The 19,438-nt window shown below is 38.6% G+C and overlaps 1 protein-coding gene across 1 annotated transcript in view; it reads right to left on the bottom strand.

The window, feature by feature from the left end:
- Apoltp (Apolipoprotein lipid transfer particle) overlaps positions 1-19,438 on the bottom strand; it is a 335,784-nt gene that overhangs the window by 264,381 nt on the left and 51,965 nt on the right. Inside the window, exon 2 of the mRNA XM_083117428.1 lies at positions 16,548-16,592. Coding sequence (XP_082973554.1) covers positions 16,548-16,592 — 45 coding nt within the window. The remainder of the gene's footprint in view (positions 1-16,547; positions 16,593-19,438) is intronic.

The raw sequence follows: 19,438 nt of genomic DNA, 5'->3' as shown, positions 1-19,438 counted from the left end.
TTTAACTTTTATTGTATTCTATCAAAACATAATTTGAAATTACTTCCTCGTGTGTCTGCCACACCACCAGAGTAAGAAGTGAAAGTTTAATGAGAATGTTTATATTTCTTTGTGCAGTTTCTCTTTACTTAATTATTTTGTGCACATGTCGCATACGTTTGAGGGGGGGGCTAATGTCTGGTTCTGGGGGCTTAGCCCCCCTAGCCCCTACCTAACAACACCTATGCGTGGAACACGCAATAATCCTACTTTTGTGCAAGAAACATCCTATTTTGGTGGTGTTGGACTGATGGTGTGGATGACGGACCTCCACATCATCCAAAATTGGCAGTCTGACAGCTCTTGGAGTTAGGGGCGAGATCCTCAGACCTCTTGTCATGCCGTGCGCAGGTGCAATTTGCCATTCTTTCTTTTTCATGAACGATAAAATGCTCGTACTCACAGAGTTCTGTTGGTGGACAACATAGTACCGGACGAGGCGTGTGGAGTGGCCAGTGTGCTTACTGGACTTAAATCCCATTGAGCATTTCTGGGATGCGCTTGGCAGACGCATTGCAGCTGGGACGGAACCTTCCTCAAGTCTTTCAGAGCTTAAGATTGCCCTAAGTCAAGAGTGACGACGAATCTCACAAGCTCTCATCCATCACGCCACACAGGCAGGTGTTCAGCGATGTTGGCCGTTCGAGAAGATCACACACTATACAAGGGGCCAGTTACTGTTGTGACCATGTCCGTTTCTCAGCTGTTCTATTGCTACATGCATTGCTCTGTAGCGACACACAATATGTGAACACTGCTTCACGTGACTGTAGGGCCTTTCTCTTGCCTGCACTAATACCTACTATACGATATCTGCTCTCCGAATATTCTTTCACTTGCATAAACATGGGTTGAATATTATTTTCGTCTCGTCTTTTTCTGCTCCTCTCTTGATCCCCTAATTATTTGCGCAGTGTACTTTAAACTAGAGACTTACGAATAATCCATGTATTAAGAAGTTACATGGTCCGACGAAAATGAACAAGAAGCTGTCTACAATACAGTAAAACCTCGTTAATCCGGACAAATGAGGGGATAAGTTGACCGGTTTAACGAAAGTCCGGATTAACTGAAATAACCAAAAAGAATAGCAGAAACTGCACTCCGTTTACAGCAACAAAACACGTTTGTTATGGTGCATTTAAAGGGCATAGGCCTAAATACACTATACAGTACAGTACAAAGTCTGCGGGAAACATAATTTCATCAGTGGTTGACTGCCTTTTCTTTGAGAAGATCTCCTGTCGACTTCTAGCCACATTCAAAACCTTGCATTCTGCTTTTTTTTGTTTTGGCCTTTTGCCTGTCCGGATTAAGTGAAGTCCGGCTTATCGGGGTCCGGATTAACGAGGTTTTACTGTATATCCAAGAAGAAGGCAGTGAACAGAAATGGCAGCACAATTATCATACGAAGCACCATTTGTTCGAATCGTTGTGACAGCACAAAATCGGAATTTTCAAATGGCAGATATATGAAAGGAGGCGAGAGGAGAGATGAGGTATTTATGGAAAATATTGTCTCAGCGTCAACAATTGATGCATTGATTAAAATATCGACATGAAACATTCAATAACATTTTAAAATGAATTGGAGAATGTATATTAGATCGGTCGGAAATGCCTATTGGCCGAGTTCAGAGCGAGATAAAATCTGCCACGTAAGATCTTTGATTTTACATGCGATTATACCACCAAAAACATGAATGTAATTTTCATATTTATAAGAATTTTCCTCCACTTCTCAGTTCGTTGAAATGGAGGTTTTGTTATTTAACATTTATCCTCCCCCATCGTTAATTCCAAAGAGAATCATTCCATTTCACACTGCCTAGACAATGATCACAATGGGATATGTCTAAAACTTACGAAAATTTTCTGCCACCGGAGGGGTTTGAACCTACAATCATCGGGTTTACAATCTAGAACGGTAACCACTACCCTACAAACTTTCGTTCTTTAAAATAGCTAGGAGGAGCTGACCGGTGTGAATTGTAGATGCAACTTTCCTCCTACATGTAATGTGCAAAGAATACTTGTTTGTAACAAAGAAAACGAAGGTAGTACGAATCGGCGCAAACATTTAATGGAGAATTGCACATGATGAAAACTTTTCATTCGAAATTTGCGGAGGTATTCTTGCATTGAACTGGAGTGGGTAAAGGGGTAAAATTAGTATAATAATGTCCTGAATTACCACAAATATAAATAGTTATTTCATTAATATTTGTCAACGTCTTTGAAAGTACGCAATTATCGTTAGAGTATCACAATTCACGATCTTATACGTAAAAATATCCCTTTCAAAGTGTGTCAATTCATTTATTTGTTTAATTTTTTTTAGTAAATTCCAGATACAGAACAATGTAGCCACTCTACACTGCTATTACATATGATGTCACAATGCTCTTGTTTAATAACAGGAGAATTTAAAAAAAAATAAAACTTCGTAAGGAGACTCGAACGTGGGACCGCCCCGGGCACCCAACGTCGAATAACATGGGTACCTGGGGGAAACCCTGGGGGGTAAAGGCGGTAAGGGGCGTAAATGCTGATCAGACCCACACACACACACACACACACACACACATATATATATATATATATATATATATATATATATATATATATATATATATATAAGAGAGAGAGGGGCTGTTGCGCAAAGGATTACTATTATTATTAAAGAGAGAGAGAGAGACAGATATTACAAAATAGTTCAAATAGGGCGAGCGCCGTTGAAAAGTCATGATAATTCTATGTTTAGAAAATAATATATTTATAAATTAAATGTTGCGTACTAGGAATTATTATTACAATAAAGAACATATCTAATTGTGAGTTAAGAAAAAGCAATAATAAAGAGACATTCTCGCATCACGATTGCAGTTCGAAAAAGTCAGGACAGGGATTGAAAGTAACGCACTGTCCTGACTAAATCGCTGAATCGGACGTCTGGTAGCCTTGCATCAATGATTATAAAACTAGAACTACCCAATATTGCAATCTGAAGGCTTTTGCGCAAGAAACAGATTCATTTATGTAAGAACAAAATTGAAATTTTTACACATTTCTAAAATCGACGATGTTATTTTCGTAGTTATTGATAGGTTCACATTTAAATATATTTCAGGGTTCGAGGGGGGCATGGCAACCATGCCCCCCTCCCTGGGTACTGTCGTAGACAGTGGGGGAGAAATTTTGGAGAATCTTTCTATTAAATTTATTATTTACATCCCCCTTATGCTCAGATAGGTTTATTGACAATCGTGAACTTTTTGTTTAATAGATAATATTTGGTTTTAAACGACGGGAGAATATTGGTCAAATTTCCTTTCGTGCTCTTTTGAGAGAATATATACTTCTACAATAGCAATCGCGTTCGGAAACGGTGAAAGAAAAATGACTTGGTTTTCAAAGGCAAACAAGCTTGGTAGCGTAGCTTGCTCGCGTTCAAAGTTACTCACTCACGCTATTCAAGGTCGCTTCTTATCGCAAAACACTGTGCGTCGATGCACAGTGTCTGCACCCAGCAAGTTACAAGTGCCCAGAGTCGAATTTGAAAGAGAATCTGAAGAATGATAGATTTCACCAGAGGCGGTTAGGTGGGCACTTGCTCAACATGCAATAGCTTAAGTCATAATTTCTGACAAACAAGATATCTTATTGAATAGGTATTGGGATAGTAATACGTGTATCCGCTCCTTTTTAACAATGTAAGCTCGAAGACAATCTGTATTCCATTTGTTTATATTGGCAAATTGGTCAACCGGAGTTTATTTTAAGGAACTATTTCGTTTGGTTTGGTTTGAGTTGCTGTTTTAAGTCCACTTTATGCACAGTAAGGTTAATCGGGACTGGACCTACAGTTTAAAGTGGGATCCGAACCACTATGTGCCTCCACCGGGTATCGAACCCGGGGAACTATTTCGTAGATGTTCATGTAACCGTTATAAAATTACAAATAAAGTATATTCACAAGCTTAGATATACTAACAACGAAGAAATAAATTCAGAGTAAAATTTCAAATGCATGTGTATAGAGTAATTCTAGAAGTACAGAACTATATCAGAGTATTGAACTTCTTTTTGCAGGATAACGTTTACAATATTCACGCGACAGAATAATTAAGAACTGTTGCTCGAAGGGAAACAATGGGCTCAGGTTCGATCCTCCATACTAGGTGTTCTTTTTTTTAATTGTCCTTTTATTATAAACAAGAGCATGGTAATATTAGTTGTAATAGCAGTGTATAGTGCCTATAGTGCATATGGAATTTATAAAAAAAATAAACAAATACTCGTAAATGAATTGACATACATTCAAAGGGATATTTTTATGTATAAGATCGTGAATTATGATACTCTAACGATAATTGTGTACTGCTTCAAAGACATTGACAAATATTAATGAAATAACTATTTATATTTGTGGCAATTCAGGACATACTAATTTTACCCCTTTTCCCACTCGAGTTCAATGCAAGGATACCTCCGCAAATATCGAATGAAAAGTTTTCATCATGTGCAATTCTCCATTAAATGTTTTCGCCGAGTCGTGCTACCTTCTTTTTTTTTGTTACAAACAAGTATTCTTTGCACATTATATGTAGGAGAGGAGTTGCATCTACATTTCACATTGGTCAGCTCCTTCTACTTAATTTCAGGAGCGACAGCTTGTAGGGTAGTGTTTACCGTTCAGGACTGTCAAACTGATAATCGTAGGTTCAAACCCTTCCGGTGGCAGAAAGTTTTCGTAAGTTTTAGACCTATCCCATTGTGTTCATTGTCCACGCCATTTGAAACGGAATGATTCAGTTTTGAATTAACGATGCGGGGAGAGGAAATATTAAATTACAAAATCTCAATTTCAACGAACCGAGAAGTGGACAAAAATTGGATAATTCTTATAAATATTCAAATTACATTCATGTTTTTAGTGATATAATCGCAGGTAAAATCAAAGATCTTACATGGAATATTTTACCTTGCTCTGAACTAAGCCAAAAGGTATTTCGAACCGATCTAATACATTCTCAAATACATTTCAAAATGTTATTGAATGTTTCATGTCGATAATTTGACCAATGCATCAATTCTTGACGCTGACACGATATTTTGTGAAACTACCTCTTCTCTTCAGTCCCTTCTGTTCTTCTCTTCTCCTTATCCTCTCCCCTCCTTCTGCTCGCTCTCCTTTTATCTCATATCGCCTTCCTTACTTTTCTCGCATCTTATTTCCATCCCACTCATCTCCACTCCTCGTATCTCCTCTCCTGTCTTAGATTTCCTACTCCACTGCACTCTTCTCCTCTTCTTTTCGTTCTTCTCTTTTTCTCTCCTTTACTTTACTCTCCACTCCCCTCTTCTCTCTTCTTTGCTCCATTTTCCTTATCTCTCCTGGAATCTTTTTCCATTCTCCTCACTACATCTCCTCTCCTCGTCTATCCTCTCTTTCTTCTCTCCTCTACTTTTCCTCTTCTCCTTTCGCTTTCTCTTTCTCCTCTCCTTTGTCACCTTTCGTTTTCTCTCACCTCTTTTCCTTTCTGTAGACTCATCAGCGATGAAATACTAGAAAACCTATTTTTTTTCTTTCAGAAAGAATTTTGTCACTTGCGATATAATAGTGATATTTTTAATAATTTTATAGAATATTACTTGTTTTATTCCTTTTGAGTATTTTATAAATATCTATTGTGCATGTGGCAACCCTGAAATTGAGCCTAACTCTACACGCAACCCACCAACGCCTTGTGTAAATTGGGTTGCCTAGTTTAAAATGTCGTTGCCCTAAAACTTTTGAGACACACTGTACCTTACCTGCTTCAGTCGTCCAAAAATGTTTTTCTCTCGTTTCAGGGATGGTTCAAATATATTTATTTCTTTCTTTTTTTATATTTCTTTACTACAGAAAGGATGTTTAAGAGATGATGAACTGATGATGATTCGAATTGAGAATGAGCAGTAAAAACGTAGTCGAAAGAAGGTGAAGTTGCAAAAAAAGCAGTTAAGACCTAAAAAAAGGCTAAAAAAGGACCCATAAGCCAAAAACTGCCGAAAAAGGTAAAAAAAGAACAAATAGACCCCACCTTTTTCTTCCCTACAATGACCCAAAATGAACATATATTATGTTGGGCCTCGTCTTCGGACACTAGGAAAAAAAAAGGATTTTTCCTCAACTTCCGAGCCCTACTTATGACCTTTAACATAGCAACTTCAGAGGATTTGTTGTGAAAGACAAAATAAGTTGCGTTAGCGAAATACTTGCAGAAGAACGTTATCTCTCGTGAGGAAATAACAGGAAATTCAGCCACGGCGATGATCGTGTGGCTCTTGTTCAGAGAGTAAAGGAAGAGGAGTCAAACTTGGGTTAGGTGGTTACAGGTATGGGTATCGGCATTATCCATGGCTCTTGCGGGAAGGAAATAGGTGTCCCAAGAATCGGTGTTGAATTTGATACATGCAATGAGACGTCTCTAAAGAACAGCGAAAGAGCAACCAGGAGAGAATAACTCGGGCACCAGTCACAGAGAAACTGATTTTCCCAGATTGTAAGAAAGTGAGGGAAATTCCTAAGTCACGTAACGAATTAAACAACTCTCGTTGAATTTCTTGTTAACGCAGGAGGAAACTAGAGTATTTTTTACAACTTTTGAGGAAAACCCTATTCACGAATTATTAAGATAAATTATTCAAAATCCCATTCAAAGGAGCAACGAAGTGCTCGATCTCAACAGCACATACTACTCTGTTCTCCCATACACTCTTACTTTGCGCGATATACAGTGTAAATGCAGCCAACTTTGGTGAATATAATTTCGAATCTAAATTGATGACCACTTTGGAGCGGATTTGTACATGCTAGAACCTATAAAATATGGAGGGCAAATAGGCTTGAACATATCGTAAACAGGCCCTTAGAAAAGAAGCGAGTATAATTTTCACGCCCATTGATTTGTATTTTGCGTCGCTTTTCTGCTTACATTGGCTAATCGCGATATAGTGGATGTGGGTTATATTAACAAAGAAGCACTGCATGACCAGGTTCGATCTCGAGGACGGAACCTTCAGGATAACAATCATGAGTCAACCATTCAACACGTTCAACCATCGTAGTGGATTCGATTTGAATTACCATTACCATGAATCACTAGGTATTTTTCTAAAATTTACGTAGTGTATGCAAGTGGACATTGAAACTGAAACACCGGTTATTATAGAACACGACGCTGGAGGGCTCGCTCGGGGGAATTCAAGCGCGTAGGCGTGTGCCTGTCAGTCACATTGGCACAGTAGTAGCTGGACTGCATGTCGAATATTCGGTTTCCCACAGTAGAATGGGGCCATATCAGAGTTCCAAAGAGGGCAAATTGTTGGTGCTCGTCTCGCCGGTACATCAGTAACGGAGACTGCGAATATCTGTAGCGTATCAAGAACCACAGTATCAAGGGTCATGGCAGCATACCAGAATAAAGTACGGACCACATCCAGGAGGGTATTGACGAGGATTGTGTCCAGAAAGCGTAAAACCACCGCTGCAAAAGTCACCGCAGAATTGAATAAACACTTGACTGAACCTGCTTCTACCAAAACCATCCGTGAAGAACTTCATAGGGCCAACATCCATGGCAGGGTTACTATACCGAAACCCTTGCTCACTAGCACCAATGCCAAATGCGCGTAGACTGGTGCCAGTAGCGCAAATCGTGGACGTTAGATGACCTGAAACGGATCGTGTTCTCGGATGAGTCAACCTTCACTGTTTTTCCGACATCTGGAAGAGTTTACTTGTGGAGAAGTCTACACGAAGCATACCAACTAGACTGATGAGTACCCAGAGGGAAACATCGGGGTGGATCCGTGATGGTGTGGGGTACAATATCGTGGCAGTCTTTAGGACCATCGATCGTTCTAGAGGGACATGTCACTGCCAAGGACTATAGGGCCATTCTGGTGGACCATCTGCACCCTATGGTACAAATATTGTTCCCGAATGGTGTTGCAAAGTTCCAGGATGATAACGCACCGATACACACTGCTAAACAGGTCACAGAGTGGTTCGATGAGCATGAACGTGAGGATGAACATCTGCCATGGCCCGTCCAGTTCCCGGACTTAAACATTATTGAGCCTTTATGGGGTCTTCGGGAGGATCACGTACAGCGACGTTTCCCTCCACCAACAACATGTGAACTCATCGGCGTGCTTCAGGAGGAATGACTGTAAATCCCTCTCACCTCTATCAGTCCTTACCCAGACGTGTTGCTGGTGTACTGGCCGCCAAAGGAGGCCCAACACCTTACTAATGAAGGTTAGTGTCTCCGTTCCAGGTGTTTTAGTTTGTATGTCCACCACCTATACCTTGTTATAATATTCTTGCATTGTCACGAAGTTCTTTCTACCTCACAGTAAGCTAACAGGCATAGACGTAAAAACGATTTATTTTTGCAGGTGCTAACGTTGATCAGATTCTTTTACACGAAAACTAAACTGATAAAACAGTTCACTAGGACATACAGTGTTACTCTCTGTAGTGTAGCAATGCTCCTTTCCAAAACAATTGTTACCTGAAATATGGCATTACATCCAGAGATGTGTTGTAGAGTTAAATTACTTTTAGAACGTCCGCAGCTAACTTCGCGAGTCTTGACGCTACAAGGTGAGCAAGAGGGCGAGCGATAGATGCTGAGATAAGGTGACGTCAGAGGCTCAATAGTACCCTGCCAGATGATTCGAGGCTTCGGGAGATTAGCTCTTTCACGCTGTAAATACGGAACAGCAAGATCGGTTGTGAACATATTCGAACTATACCTGTTATAATTTGGGAGCGATCATTCGATTAACAGTAGCGACTCAACACAAGTAAGCGCCCCCAGGACAATGTTTTCTGGTGGGCAGTCATATTTTATACACACACGTCTAAATAACAATTTAAAGTGAATTTTCCTTGTTGGCGTTACCATCTGGCTTTGTCGCTGAATGACCAGCTGGACCGGGAGGTTTATTCAAGGGTCTCGACTACTTTCTATACAACATCTACACTCTGTCCCAGCAATCTCTGGAGCAAGGCTGCGCATAGTGGCAGAGAAGGGGAGGAAACCGAGTGGGCAAAGCGAAGGCTGGTAACTGCAGTCGCTTTCCCCCTCCACGCAATTCCATTTCCCTCACATGTGGGGACTGGTGAATTCGTCTTGCGTCACTACTTGCGCAGAGACTGGTTTTCGTTTACTTGCTCCAGAGGTAGCCGGAACAGAGTATAGGCATGTTGCAACTTACAAACTCAGGGGTGACACGGTATCCCGACCGGCTTTATACGCCATCTTCCTTCTCACATCAAGAAAGCGAGACACACACGTACAAGCTAGCCTCCGTGGCGGAGTGCTTAGCACAGCGCGTTACGACGCCAGCGGTCCCGGGTTTGAATACCGGCCTGGGCATGGCTTTTCTTTGTGAGTGCTATTTCATCATATCATCACTCATCGACCGACATCTTCGCGATTAGCCAAAGGTGGCAGAAAAATAAACCACATCAATCAATCAATCATATTGATATTTAGTCCTATCGTAAAGGATGTTTAGGGGTGTAAGGGGTGACCTTCCACGTAGTACACCCAAATGTCAACCTCACTTCCACGTTAGTACACCCTGGACTGAAGACTAACGAGGCTCTGGCGACTGGCCAGTATAATTTTGTTTGTATTGTCCTGTTCTTTTGTCCTTATGTGTGCTGAGTGCCCCTTTACAGCCTCAGTTTTTAACAGAAGTCATAACATTTTAAGATTTTTAATTATGCAACGTTAGAGTTGTTCTTTGTAATGATAAGGGGCTGGTCCCCGTATAATGTGACGGGAGCAAAATAGCCTAAGTGCTGACTCTCCCACAATTTTAAAATCAAATTTAAAAAAAATCAAAATTCAAAGGATGTTTTAATTTGGGGAGCGGAGATTGAGCATGGATATTAAGGATACTATTCATTCAGCAACCTGATATAAAGTTTTAAATATTTAAGTGTTGCCGTTACATATAGATGGTAATCTATAAGGGAATTTTAATGGAGAGCGATTACACAAAATTTGAAGATAATATCAAGCATTTGTCTTAAATTCTTAATTACTTAATTTTGCACATCGCTTTAAAAATGTTTGATTGCTGGTGTCAATCGCGTAACACTTCTTGCCAATGAATTTTATTTAATAAGCGTAATACATTAACAAGCCTTATGCACCAGCGTTGTCAGCGACCCTCGCCCGTCCTTGCAAGCTAAAATAACACGTGCGTCACTAGCATTTAAAACAATTGTGATAATTTTGGTAAACAAGTAATTGAATTATGATTTTTCATTATATGCGTATACTGTATTACATAATTTCAATATTATGAAAGATAATTTATTCAAACATCTTCCAAACTACTCGTGGGAATATGGGCTTTATTTCTGTAACAACCTTGTTTTTGATGCTGTATATAGTCATATTTGACAAAGTACGTTACTGAAGTTCAAAAAATCTAATTTACAAGTTAACATTTCTGCTTCCAAGGTTAAGAAAAGGGCAATTGCGTGTTATTGTTACGTTCAATGAAGACGTCTCTTTCGATTGCAGTTACATCATCACACGAGTATAAGACGGCAGGGTAGTTTACTATGTGACAATTTTGGGTCGAAGCAAACATGGGAATTTGGGAGACTTTAGTATGTTGTTCAAGTAGGTCTAATGAAACTATCCCCTGGTTTTCAGCTTTACATTATTATTTTGAAGTTTTGTCATTTATTGCCTAAAATTACTGTGATGAAAAGTAAAAGAAAAATACAGAGATCTGTTTTGATTGCTGTATGCGAAGTGTGATTCAAAGAACAGTATTTTCCTCTGATTGGCAGATAGCCTAGATAAACGTACACGATTATGTTAATGAATGTTTTTGTTGCATCTGTTTCGAATTGCAGCTAATTTAGCACAATGTACGTTTATTTTCGGTGGCTAAAAATTCCCACACAATTACTGGAAATCAAGGACTTCAGAGTCAGTACATATGATGAAATCAGGTACTAGCAACTCTTGAACCGATATTACTGAAATTGGAAAGTGAAAAAGTCAGTGTTTCTTTCGTTCGTTCTATATGACAATCTTTTCTGCCAGTTTTGATCTTTTGACATATATGTAAAAGCTATTTCATGCACATTGCAACATGCCACGAAGGCACATAGAGGGAGTGGAGATATGGTCCTACACATTCTCGATCTTGGCCATTTGTGGAGGTGATGTGATCAACTCCAAACCACGGCCGCTCTTTATCCCCAGATACCCTTTCATTAGAGCCTGAGTGAGCTTCACAGCCGGTTTGAAAAGTAAGAAAAAATAGTGAAATTGTGATGGCTGACATTCTATGAAATCGTACTTTTTCCAGGGGTATCTCTTCACCTCCATCAAATCTTAAACGACGAAAAATCACCGTTATTAAGTCGGGGTGGGAGGGAACCATCGCCTGGAAAACACGTGCGATAAAACGTTTTCTATTTTCAGATGTTTCAATACAATTTCTAGAAGGGATTGGGTTGAAGCGCAGGTAACCCGTTTTATTCACAAAGTTAATATTTGTGTGCAACCACTGAAAATTTTCTTCTCTAACACTGTCTTAATGAGGCCAGTACATAGAAAAATTCAACTTTAAGTACACGGAATTTGTTGGGTAGCGTAAATTTTGAGGTTGCCAGTTTCAAATATGGAATACCAGGGACCCGGTTTCAATCCCGGCCTAGACATGCGTGTTCTTTGTGTGTGTCCCTCATCAATTTCATCATATTATCACTCATCCTCATCGTCGCTATTTGCCAAATGTGACAGAAAAGCAACGCTAAATGACACAAATCAAATCAAATCTGGAATGTGGCAGAAAGTGTGAAAATTCCTTCTGTCGGGATATATTCAGTTTTAACCCATCAAAGCAAATTCGCCAGAAAATGGAAAGAAGTATGAACATGCCACACTCGTTTGCCTTGCTCCACATGCAAAACAGCAAGTCCGTTTGCCCCGTGACAACAATCGATTAGTCCGTGTGTTTACTCAGAAGGAGAACTTGACAGTTTTGAGAAAAATGCGGTGATAGTGATGATAAATGAGTCTGAATCGCTCAGTAGATGGAATAAATAAACGATTCATCAAAGACAAAGCAACACATAACAAATGTAATAAAATGCAGTGACATTGCCGACAGTTGTTCTCAGCCAATAAAAATGTGCTTACAAATATTACAAGATTACACGTAGTAAGTTGGATAGACCACACGACGATTTACAATTTGTTAGCATTTTGCATATTTGCTGAAGTACATATTTTCAGCTATATCGTAAAGCATGAAAACAAGAATTAACATATTTGACGAAATAATTCAAACCTAATTAGTTGATTTGTTTTATTTTACGCCGCTTTTCTGCCACTTTGGGCTAATCGCGAAAGTAGTGATGAAAACTGATAAGATGAAAGGATAATCACAAGCACACATGGACAAGACAAAACACATGCTTCAAAGAGGATTAGACTAGCTTTGAGCCCAGACGCCAGAGCCTCGTTAGCCTGAGGTTGACATTTGGGTCAAACTTAATTAGCAGTCTCAGTCACAGCCTGTTCCCCTTACTCAGGTGGAGGGAAAAGTGAACACGAAATTAGTAGAAAGTACTGACATTGGAAGTACGAGAAATGCTATTTCGATAATTCAGGAAAACCAGAACGGAGATAAGTTGATTGATTTAGTTTATTTTACTTAGCTTTTCTGCCACTTTATGCTAATCACGAAGAAGAACGGCGCTGAGAGGTGTGGGGGTGGGGTAGGGTCGTGCCCTCTTGTTCCATCTCCATGAAATGATCGAGGTCTATGCGTGCATGTAAGTTACGTAACTACTAAAAAGTCTGATTGGATTGGATTGATTTGGTGTTTTAAGTCCACTTTATGCACAGTAAGGCTAATCGGGACTGGACCTACAGTTTAAAGTGGGATCCGAACCACTTGTGCCTCCACCGGGTATCGAACCCGGGACCCCTTGATTACAAGGCGACGACGCTACCACTGCGCCATCGGGGAGGCCCTACAAAGTCTGAAGAAAGCATGTTGTGAAATGTAATACATGGAACAATATACATGCCTGAATTACAAATCTCAATTGAAAATCCTTTACTTGGAAGTAAAAAATAAATTTGGAGTGGAATCAAAAACTACACCTAGTAGACAATTTTCATACATTATAACAATATGACAATTTCTAGTGTCTAAGTCTTCAACACTTCATCGATCATCTTGTATTAATATTAGGTAAAGCTTACTATCTTCTATCTATATTATATTCATGAAAATAAATTTTAGTTGATTTTGCGGGGATGGGATTTTTGAGTTCTGTGTGGTTCTACCGTCAAGACATCCGTTTCTTACAGAACATAATAGTAGATAGGAAATCTTTTGCTTTATATTCAGATCAGAATCAAGTCAGTTACGCATGGATTTCAGTAGAGGTAACAGCGGAACAGTGAATACTTTCATATATTGATTGATTGATTGAATTGGTTTATTTTTCTTCGCCTTTTGTGCCACTTTTGGCTAATTTGCGAAGATGGGGATGAGTGATGATGCGCTAAAATTGATGAATGGATACTCACAAACATCCATGCCCAGGCCAGGATTCGAACCCGGGACCACTTTCATATATATTATTGTGAGGAAATGCATATTTCATTGTGCAAATTTTATACATGTTTCATCCGTTCTCATCCGGCCACCTGAATCTATCAATGGCCTGGCCCAAAAAGAAAGCGCTTGTATACACTTAAGCACTCACTCACTGTTTACACCTAAACTTGTCAATGAATGACAATGAACCCTCCCCCTCATCCCAAAAGCTAAACGTTTAATTCGCATAATAATTTTAACAAACATCTATGATTAGCAGGTGGATATAATTCAAATCAACAAACTGCTCATAATAGTTTTAAATAATTTTAAATGCAGAGAATATTTTTTTTCTTAAGTTCACAAAAATGTCCGAAAGCGTACATCTGAAAAAAGAAGGCGACAACATTCATTTTACACAAAACACCAGTTCTCGACTATATCTCTTTCACGATATAATACTATACTATAGGCTAAGTTTAGAGGATTTCGAATGGAACTAAAGTTAGTTGTTGTTTGTAAGACACTGACGATGTTGTTCGGTGCTCTAGATGAGGTTTGGCTGTTAAAGCTCCAGGAATTTTAAATAAATTCAATTCCGGTCCAGGAGAGAAAATCAGCAAACGTAAATGGGTTCTGGACGGTAAAGAACCTTTTTATCTGTAAAGTATTTCAATTCAGTTCAGGAACTTTTTCCGGATCAATTTAAATTCGGTCCAGGAACTTTCTTCCGGTTCAATTTCAATTCGGTCCAGGAACGGTTTTTTCGGCTGAATTTAAATTTGGTCGAGGAACTATTTTTCCGGCTGAATTTAAATACAGTCCAGGAACCTTTTTTCCGGATTAATTTAAATCCGATCCAGGAACTTGTTTTCGGATCAGTTTAAATGGGGTCCAAGTTCCGTATTGAAATGAAACAATACGCAACTTGGTTCGAATTTAAATTGTGCGAGAAAAAAGGTTCTTGGAATGGAACCCAATAGAACCCATTAGAATCAAGGATGTATTTAGGGGACGTCCAGGGGGTCCGAACGCCTCAGAAAGACTAATTAAGTATTAAAATTAAATAATGAAAATAATAAAATAACAAATTAAATAATGAAAATAATAAAATAAATTAAATAATGAAAATAAACTTGTTTAATCGAGGGTTATTTATTTCAGCCAAACTAATTTGAAGGAGAGGATTATATTGGGATCATACGACTTTGAATGACAGTACCAAAGACGATTTATGCAAGATCTGTCACTACTTACAATAATATACATAAAATATTACCAGGAACTTTACTTTTCGTCAACTGGATCTAACATCCTCTTGGATATTCAATATTCAATTCTTTATTTATGTGACATCAATTTCCTTGTCAGGGAGGTAATTTTTTTTACGTTTTTTTTTCGACCTTGGCTATAATTAAGCTAAATAATGAGTAGGTGCTGTTACATCACTATCCTTAACCCGTCTTCTTACCTATTCATGTAATAAAAATATAATATTAATTAATTTGAATATTTTTATTTATTATTATTATTATTATTATATTGAGACACTTGGTTCAGACCCCACCCCTCGAAATATATTTCTAGATATGTGCCTGATTAGAATGTATGGATTCCTGGATCTTTAACAATCCCAGGGATTGGATAAAGGTCCAGGAATTGTGAATAAATTCAATTCCCGTCCGGGAGAGAAAAACATCAAGTGTAAATGGGTTCTAGACCGTAAAAATCTTTTTGTGTTTAAAGTATTTCAATTCGGTCCAAGAACCTTTTCTCTGGACCAATTTAAACACGGTCCAGGAACCTTTTTTCAATGAAACAATATGCAACTTGTACCGAATTTAAATTGAAACCTATTTGAATTTATGGGTTTCTGGACCTTGAACAACCATGGTTTGCACTTGTGACTGCCAGCGAGCTCTCCTTGCGAATGTGAGCTTCCCGCCGGCACACTATACCTCAAAGTCTGTAAGCAGCAGAGGAGTGGGGAGCAGCTTGTGCTGAGAGGTAAAAAAAATCGGTTGGAAAGGCAGCCTCCTTTTCACGGAACCGTCTCCCGTTTCTTCTGCCATGAATGTAGTGCCGCACTGCATTCGTATTCAGGAATCATACGACGATAGTTCGCACGAACGCAACCGACGAAGCCTCCTGTCTAGCACCCTCCCTCCTCTGAGCTCCTCTCATAACGCTCTGCTGTCCACACGTGTATAGAAGAGCACTCTCTCATAAATACGTTTCGTTGGCCATATGCTTGCTCATTTAATGCAGTTAAGGTACTGCTTGCGTTTTATCAGTTATAGTTTATCAATTAATTTGACCACTAAATAGAACAACACCTACTCCTTGATTGTAAATGGATAACGCACTTTTATGAGAAAGGATCATGGTATATATTTCTTCATTGCCGCATGCACTCATGATTCTCATATTACACACCTTGTCTTAAGATAAAGAAAGACAAAGTCTCTCAAAATTAATTGCCAGTGAATTGAAACATAACATCCCTCGCATCGTTTTACTTAATTTCTGCATACTCTCAAACTTTTGCCTTCCACCCGTAAGCCCCTGCAGAAAAGTGGGATTAAAACTCCATATAATTCAGGATTTATGACCGAAAGTGGCAAGAAGCTGGTGATTATGGCAAAATATATAATGCACTTATTCACATTTTATGAACACCATAGCGGGAACGTATGGGCAGTGGTTAGGGATGGAAAAGTAAGAAATAAAGGCAATGGAAGAATACATCGCGAATTTAGGAGCTTTGGTCTCGTTCGACTCATTAAATGTTTCGAAACACAAACTTGAACAGTTTGAATATGAAATAACTATTTAAAGAGGAAACTGATTGTACTTACGAGCACATTTTGGCCTTCCACAGATATCAGGGCTTCTGAAAGGATCTGAAAAATAAAGACGTATATAAATGAACTTAACGTTACATCAAAACATTGTATTTTTAAAATATAGTTTTGAAATTTTCCAGATGGTAGTGGTTTCATCAGCATCAAACTCGAATATTTACTTGTTACTAGCTTAATCTATCTTATAAAATCTCAACAAATTCCCCTCTACGTATTTTCAAAGGGTCTTGTTTGCTGGGGGTGTGGAAATTTTTTCTCCGGTGTATGGATAGTGTGCGCAAAAACTGGCTTGTGTCTCGAACAAAATATAACTTTCAATTCCACTTAACTTGAGAAACAAGAAAATTATATCCAGCGATATGGAACAAAGAAAAATATGAAATCATAGAACTTGTCTTGAGTTGGGTTTTGAGTTGGTGTTTTAAGTCCACTTTATGCACAGTAAAGAACTTGTCCTGAATCAACACTTTTCTACAGAGCGATTATCAAACCTGATTTGAAAAATAATGAATAATTTAATAAACAAGTTCATGAAACCCAGTACTTACTAACAAACGTGTTCTCCCAGGAAATATATCATTCCCCTTGACAAAATTCCTGGTCAGCAAATGCTGTTGCAATATTTTCACATTTTCCCAAATAATACCGATTTTTGCTGAAAAAGCCGGCCTCCGTGGCGGGTTCGAATCCAGGCCTAGGCATTGGTGTTTTTTTGTAAGTGCCCCTTCATCAATTTCATCATACTATTACTCATCCTCATCTTCGCAATTTGCCAAAAGTGTAAGAAAAGCGAAGTAAAATAAACCAAATCAATCAATTTTACTGAAAAGCACCGCAATATGCACAATTTTTCACCCATGATGTATTGAAAATATATATATATATATATATATACGCAAATATAAAGTTAAATTTTAAAAATAAATAGGTCTATTGGTTCGTTGCACACATCTAAGAAATATGCAAATTAAATGTCAGAACCAAAAGTTTATTTGCCAAGTTTGAATGATTCTTCTGCACTTCGCAATTTCTCCTCCCTACTTTTTTTCTCTCTCCCTCCTCGCTTGTACACACACACACACACCCACACACATCAATCTGTGGAAAACATATTGATGAATTATTTTTGTCCAGACGCCTAAGTTGTGCTCTGCACTTCTCTTTCATGATTTAGTTACGAGGCATGAAGATAAAAGGATGAACTATAAATTAAGATGAATAAAAGTAGCAAACCTCCGATTTCAGAGTATTGTTTGGAAATGTTTTAGATAAACGTAGGTCATGAACATTGGTAGATGGATGGTAAATCATAACAGAATGGAATTATTCAACGAATTAGAAGCAATAAAGGAATGATTATGACATTTATATATTATGTTTATTCATGAGAATGCCTAATTACAGGTAGAAAAATTATAATCAACTTGATATTTTCCCCAGAGAAATGGAGGGTAGAAACATGAAAAAATATCTTGTATGTTGTGATATTTTCTGAGGAACAAAAAATAAGACCAGTGATGATAAATTTCGCGTTATCTAAGGTTTTCCCACGGTCGTAGGTGCAAAAGAAGGTAAATGAATAACTGCAATAAGAAACAAAGCAGACTTTATGCTTCTGAATAAAATATTGCGATACCATATTTCCCGGTTTCCATGTATTAGTAGAGAGGCATTATCCCCCCCCCCCAAAGCAAGGAGCAACTAGTCACGTAATTTGAGGCAGTTGGTAAGATTTTATCTCATATCCCAAGTACATTTCACCCAATTCTTAAGCATATTTAACATTTTTCCAGGAACTATTTAATTTCCTTTGTGCAGAACCTGAAGATGGAAATGAAAGGGAGTGGAACGCAATACCCTGCAACTGCCACAAGAATGCGGCGTTAGATGCGGGGGGGGGGGAGTTCCATCCATCCATTTCTTTTCTCCCTTCCTCCAGGTTTGCTAAAAAACACCCATTTCCATTCATCACAAATCGCATACTAACCGGACGATAGCCGTAACTGCTCACACACGGGGGATGGAAGGGGGAGAGGGAGGTTGAAAAGCCGCAGGCCCTTTTGCAAGCCAAGATAGGCAACCAGCTACGCAGCTGAACGAGTGGGGCCACCCCCTGATCCACCACAGAAGAAAAACGATAAAAGAGGTAACCCTCGGGAAAGTGGAGGAAACGGCTGGACATCGAAGAAACGCTCCTTATGATTAAACGCAACGTTGGTTTCAGTCGCATATTAAAGTAGGGTAGCTCAAAAGAAACACATTTGTCGAAAACGCTTTAAATAGATCCTAAGTACCAATGAAGCGCATGATGCTTTGTTCATATTACTAAAACGTAACCACAAGTCCGCTTAGATTTATACAATTGCATTGTATGCATTCCTTTTTTGTGTGTGTGTTGAGTAGAAAGATGAGCTACTATTGGCTTCCACACAAACGTTGTTCTAAATCCTCTATCTGATTAGAAAAGTATGTGTCATCACACATAGCAAAGTAAAAGAAAATGTAAAGTATACATCTAAATGTACGGTACAATATAAAAAAATGGTACATACGCGTATTTTAATGTTAATATTTAAAAACAAAACTCACACCTACGAAACATGCAAATTATACGTCAGAAGGAGAAAATATTTGCCAAGTTTAAATGATTCTTCCGCACTTCACAATTTCGTCTCTCACGTAAATAAATTTTTGGATCTGTATTTTGGAAACTTTAGGTAACTTTTCTATCTCTGTAGGTAAATCTCTACAACGAGAATACATTACATAATGGTTATGTGTATGGTGCAATAAATAAAAAAGATATGTAGTAGTATATGGGGTCTCCCCGATGGGGTATAGTGGTAACGCTGTAATCAAGTGGTGCAGAGTTCGATCTCTGGTGA

The sequence above is a fragment of the Lepisma saccharinum genome, chromosome 2 (assembly GCF_977018435.1).
Source record: "Lepisma saccharinum chromosome 2, izLepSacc3.1, whole genome shotgun sequence".
NCBI lineage: Eukaryota > Metazoa > Arthropoda > Insecta > Zygentoma > Lepismatidae > Lepisma > Lepisma saccharinum.
Note: the sequence above shows the minus strand (reverse complement) of the source record. Positions and strands in the feature narration are given on the sequence as shown.